Source organism: Coptis chinensis, chromosome 9 (genome assembly GCF_015680905.1).
Source record: "Coptis chinensis isolate HL-2020 chromosome 9, ASM1568090v1, whole genome shotgun sequence".
In the NCBI taxonomy this organism is placed as follows: domain Eukaryota; kingdom Viridiplantae; phylum Streptophyta; class Magnoliopsida; order Ranunculales; family Ranunculaceae; genus Coptis; species Coptis chinensis.
The window spans coordinates 64,382,554-64,388,829 of record NC_141464.1 but is presented as its reverse complement, the minus strand read 5'-3'; the positions used below and the strand labels follow the sequence as shown (position 1 = coordinate 64,388,829).

The window sequence follows — 6,276 nt, the reverse complement described above, 5'->3', positions numbered from 1 at the left end:
CTCCATCATCAACCTATTTTGACCTTGGTGTGGTTGACCTCTTTGCTTGTCCTCCTACACCTTGTTGCTTCCTTTTACCCACTCGCTTTACTGATTTTCCTCCTGTGACCTTTTTTCCCCCTTTTGGCGTTACTGATTTGCTTAAACCTGTGTTCTTCACTTTTTTCCCCCAAGAGACTTTAATCATGCTAACCTTTGCTTTTACTTTATCACCATCCAACACTTCTGGCTGTAACTCAAACTCTTGCTTGCCATAAAACGCCTTCCTTTGTTTTCTAAATGGGTGGTTCTTTGGGAGGAATCTTCTGGTGGCCATGTATACATTTTTACAAGAATGCTTTAATCTAAACGAACGTGTTTTTTCACCACATACAGGATAAGCATAATACCCTTTAACACAACAACCAGATAGATTACCAAACGCGGGGAAATCATTTATTGTCCATAATAACACAGATCTCAATGTGAAGGTTTCTTGTCGATAAGCATCATAAACATCAACCCCAGTATTCTATAGAACTTTTAAGTCATCAATCAAAGGCTGCAAGTATACATCTATATCGTTTCCTGGTTGTCGTGGACTTGATATTAACATAGTTAACATCATAAACTTTCTTTTCACGCACAACCAAGGTGGAAGGTTGTAAGTGATCAACATAACAGGCCAACAACTGTACTTACTACTCAAAGAACCATGTGGGTTGAATCCATCTGTAGAAAGGGCTAAAACGCAAGCTATGTCGGGGTGGAGACCACAAAGACACGTTCTAAGGCACGTTCAATTTGCACTCTAACGACTCTTTACTAAAAATCCTAGTGACTAGTTGAGCATTGTTGGGTGGTTACAGACATATATAGGTTTTAGGGGGTCTAATAGAAAAATCAGATAGGAAGACAATATTGTGAATACAATGGATTTCCCAAAAAAATTCCTCATAGGATATCTCCTACTTCATGAATGTTTATATCTCGGTGGAGAGTTTTTTAAAAAGTAAAGTGTGGGGGAGTGGTGGGGATGGCGTATACCTAACTGCAAATATTAACTGTGGGTGGGTATCCTAAACTAACCATATTGTTTATTTTAACTGCAGTAGAAAAATAATCATCACATTTTATTGTACATACGAAAATCAGGGAGATTTTAAAAAAAACAAACAAATAACGATTCATTGCATGATAGCATAACGACATGAAAAGAAGGTCAATGTAAAGCATCCATAGCATCAGCATCATCTGAAAGTAACACGTCCCGATATACAATATTTTTAGTGTAAGTTCCACTACGTTTAGTTAAGGTTCCATTTTTGACTAAAATCTTTATGTTATTTCTTGAGACGCACCTTGACAATGCAACGTATAGTTGGCCATGAGTGAAAACATGATCAGGAAGGTATATACCAACATCACGAATAGTTTGTCCTGGTGATTTATTAATAGTCAATGCGAAACTAAGCTTAATTGGAGATTGTTTCCTTATAAAAGTAAACGGCATGTGTTCGCTTTTATTTGGCTCAAGAGGTATTCATGGTATAAACTCTTTTTTACCTCTGAACTGCCCAGTCGCAATCTCAGCATATATAGTATTATCATAGAAATGAATACAAATTAATCTAGTACCATTACATAACCCTATAGTTGGATTAATATTTCTAAGAAGCATGATTGGGCATCCCTTTTTCAGAGTTAATTGATGTGGGGGCAGGCCACCTGGTGCAATAGAATTCAAAAATTCTTATTGATATAAATTCTGAAGATCAAGTGGAACAATATCAAATGAGTAGTAGGTTTTTTCTTGTCCTGGGAACATGTCTATAATCTGATTATTGAGTTTATCGACAACATCATTCCTCGGTGTTAAAATAGCCTTATCAATAATGTAATTACTATTACATCCATTAAGACTTAGTGAAGGATAAACAAAATCTATTAGATCATTTATTGACGACTCACCTGTCCAGGGCAATACAATATCATCAGGTAATCTAATCATATTATCATCATCAATATAAGGCTCGTTACCATTTCCCACACATAATAGAAAATCAGCAAATCATGGATCAGTTCGTGCACGCATATTTTGTGTTAGAGAAATTATTTTTACCTTGTTCCAGAACCATGACATAACAACAGATGCGTCAATCTCTTGAGCCCTTGTAGAACGCAGAACAACAGGAAGTGTTTGACATAAATCACCTCCAAGAACAAAAAAATTTCCACCAAAAGGGAAGTCAGAGTCGGTGATATCTTTTAAGGTTCTATCAAGAGTTTCAAAAGCGTGTTTATGAGCCATTGTTGCCTCATCCCATATAAGTATATCTGCATAACACAAAAGCTTGGCAAGTGCAGATCGCTTACCAATGTTACACGTCGACAGGTAATCTATATTTATTGGAATGGCAAACCTTGAATGTGCAGTTCTACCCCCCAGGTAATTGCAATGGCTGCTATCCCTGATGTGGCTGTCGTTATTGCAATATGATTATCATTCTTTAAAGACGCAAGAAGTGCTCTATATAAGAATGTCTTCCCTGTACCTCCTGGTCCATCAATGAAAAAATAGAATGTTTTTTTTCTTTAATAAATGAAAGTATTTCATTAAAAGCCTGTATTTGTTCAACATTTAAGTTTTGAATCGCCATAAGGTCCCTTTCTGGAATTTGCAAAGATCTCTCTTCAACAATAAGCCTTGTTAAATCAATATCCTCGTCAATGCCCCCAATAATTTCGGGTAAATCATAATCAGTAATTTTCTTTTGTTTCTCAGCTAAAATATCATCAAGTTCCTTCAGAAGACGATTAATAAATAGTTGGACATTTCTATTTCTATCATTTGTCGAAGCATAGTCCTCGATCATAAATGGGTAGAATTCATTCCAAAGTTGTCTTACTCCACTTGGCTGACAATAAATTAAAATGGAAGCAAACAATCGTCTTAAAGAAAGAGGCATATGTGTACTAGCAGCCTCTCTTAAACAACTTTTGATGTTGTCATCATCTTCAAGTAAACCCCTTTTTCTAGCTGATTCCTTCAAAGTGCCTACATGCTCACCAATGACTGTTAGCAAATCGTTAAAAGAAGTAGGACCTCTCACATGTAACAATAATAGGCATAAGTAATAGCGTTCTCCTTTTATAGGAGAAACTGTTGCAATTCTTCTGATCATTTTGCGATTGCGACTTCTACGGAACCATTCCCTACGAGTTGAATCCCAACAAAAGTATTCTGGAAACTCCAAGTATAGATACTAGCGTGCTTCCTCATTAATAAGATTTGTTTTGAAAAATTCTGTGAGCATGGTTTTCAGCCGGTGTTCATCATCTAATATATCCTCTATAAGTTCACCACTATAGTAAGTAACTTGTTGTCTATTAGGTAGATGTATTTGCAAGGCTATAACAAAAGGAAACATGTCATTCAAAGGGAACTTATATAATCACCAAAAATCTTCAGGTGGGCAAATCCATCTTGCATTTACAAATTGTGTTATCTCATCATCACTACCATATGGTTTACTACTAACTCCGAATGACACCCGATCAGGTCCTTTATAAACATATTTATACAAATATTTTACTGAAGTTATGCTGGAACAAATCTCCATATTGATATGGCAATTATATTTTAAGAGAAGATAAGGATTGTATGGAACAACATTACGATTGTCTAATGTGTATTTTCCAACACTTATATGCCTTCCATTATCACGTCTCGTATATGTAGCATATGAATCAGTACCATGTGAAGTCGAGTGTGAAAATGACTTAGGAAATGAACTTTTACATCTACCGTTTTTCATACAAAATGCATTCCTATTAACAGTTCCACATACGTTATGCATCATATGTTTTGTAACAGCAGCATACAAATCAGGATCCGTATCAGGATCTGGAATTTCAGCATAATCAATCTTATCTATATCTTCAGGATTATTTATTTTATCATCTTCATGTAAGATAATGAGACAATGAGCATGTGGAAGGCCTCTTTTTTTAAATTATATAACATGAACTTGTGTAATCACTCTACCTAATATATATGCCTGTTAAATAAATCATGTTTTAGTTCCCCTAAAATAAAATGGAATGTTCTGTTTGCCACACCTGGTCTATCTTGTGTACGTAGGTCAAGGTCTAATTCTCATGTTATTGCATGCCAAGATGAGTTACATGTGACAGTTATAAATAAATCTGGTTTTCCATACCTCCTTACCAACGCCATTGCATCCTAATAGCGGTGATGCATATCCTGAGGGCTACCTGTATGAGACGGTGGAAGTATGATCCTTCTACCAATGTTGCCTAGTTATCATAAGTGTAAATAATTTAGTTTTCAAAAGATAAAAAGTTAAAAAAGAGAATGCCAATTAGTAAATAGTATGAATATAGAAAGATAAATATAATGCACTTGTAGATGTTTCCCCTGCATTTAATGCATCTTGAATGCCTTGGTATAGTTCAGCTCTAATATTCTGTTGATTATCCCGATAATACCACATTTTCATTGTTTCAATTTTGACACACATATCAACCACAAATTGTTGCAAAAGGCGACACCCCAAAAGGAACAATGAGGCCTCCATGGGACGAATATGAAAGATGGAGAAACACGAGCAATTAGATCATTAAATATATGGTTTTGTCAAAAACGTTGTTAACTCTCTGAAACAACTATGAGTTTAAATTCTATAATTTGTTGTAATTGTCTGATATGTCCTCAACTCTGATGACAGCAAGTTTTCATGCATTAATCCCGTTTGATTTAAAACAACAATGTTTTGTCTCTAGTCTTCTCGGAGGCTATGTCAGTGCCCAACTTTGAAAATAAATAAGTAGTTCTTCGTGAAATGCCATGTGTAGTTTAACAGTCTGTTTATAGGGCTTGTTTAATATAAGCTTGTGACTTAGGGCTATGAGTGCATGAAAACAATAAAAGGAATTAGAATTCATATATAAACTATTAAAAGAATTGAGGGCATAAATAAATAAATAAAACTTAAACACACTAATATTAATTGCTAGATTGAATATTAACGAACTATCAATGAAATAGTCAGTATACAACCCAATAACAAAAAGACATGTCAATCCAAAAAATTAAAAAGAAAGAGTCATTTACATTATCTAAGGTTTATGCTACCAAAGATTAAAGCGAGCAAATATTTTTTTAAATCAGATTGTTGAATGACATTTCAATAAATATTATTAAGTTCGTAAGTCACAAAATAGTAGCGGTAGTAGTTACAAAATGCAACAATTTGTCATAAAAGGAAAAACTTTTATAATCAATATAAAGATTGTTGAATGAATTTTGTGCATACCTGCAAAATATAAGCATAGTAGGTGCGGCACCTTATTATTCTTGTACCACTGCGATGTACACCCAATTCCCAACCATATTCACCAAAAGGAAGCATAAGAGGATATTGTAACGGGTCATAATATCCAGCAGTGTCAGGAATTGACCGAAGTTCACCCGATTGTGTTTGTACAATAATATCTCTCGCTTCCATTCTCTATGGATCAGTATCTCCTATCAATACTACAACAACTTGTGATGCTGTGGGTAGAGCATGCTCCCGACGGTTTGTTCTTAATTCTTTGATAATGAGTCGACAACTCTGTAAATCATTTCTCTGTCCAAGTTGTCTAAAAACGCCGACAAAGGGATTTTTGCAATTATCTAGGATATTTTTCAACGTAGATATAACACCCGCCCGTAATTTAAGGTTTTCAGAATTCCGATTCTCAATCTCATGGTCAGTGTCATAGATGTACATCTGTAAATATCTAGGTTTCCTATTAGGGCACGACAACAAACTTCCAATCCTATGATAAATAGAAGCTCCTGCACGAAATGAGAAGACGCCATCTTTACCATTTGCAAGCTCTTGATCAAAATCAACACCCATTGAAGTAAACGCAAATATATGATTGTAGGAGCGGATGTTTTCTCTGAAATGTTTACCAAGGTCACCACCGTCACGAAATAGTTGAACTAATTCGGCTGGCGCTGATGGCCTAGGAAGCTTTATTCTACCTTTTCCACAACATATCTCAGATGTCTCGTGATTGAATTGTTTGGCTCCACAGTAGTGACAAAGTGTAGGTTCGGGCAACATGTAAGGATCAAAGCTTTGATCAAAAACAAAACCTCTCGCACATCTATAAAACCATGACTTATCCTAGACGGTCTCAAAGATGGTAGAGTTATTGACATTACATGCGAGCTGGGTCTGTTACTCCCTGAAAAGTGTTGATTGAGTAAAAAGATAAGCA

General features: G+C 35.4%; 1 protein-coding gene across 1 annotated transcript; it reads right to left on the bottom strand.

The window, feature by feature from the left end:
- Positions 1 to 3,434: 3,434 nt before the first annotated feature.
- On the bottom strand, positions 3,435 to 5,510 carry LOC147477324 (uncharacterized). Its single transcript, XM_086585974.1, has 2 exons — positions 5,366 to 5,510; positions 3,435 to 3,943 (listed from the first exon to the last, which is right to left on the bottom strand). Exons 1-2 carry the CDS (start codon positions 5,508 to 5,510, stop codon positions 3,435 to 3,437), a joined length of 654 nt encoding a protein of 217 aa, XP_086442100.1.
- Positions 5,511 to 6,276: the final 766 nt, after the last annotated feature.

Bases quoted from the DNA above. Each gene is read 5' to 3' on its own strand.
- LOC147477324 (XM_086585974.1), bottom strand. From the start codon at position 5,510: ATGGAAGCGAGAGATATTATTGTACAAACACAATCGGGTGAACTTCGG. The intron at 3,944-5,365 runs GTACAAGAATAA...TCTTACATGAAG, and splicing joins ATTGGGTGTACATCGCAGTG to ATGATAAAATAAATAATCCT.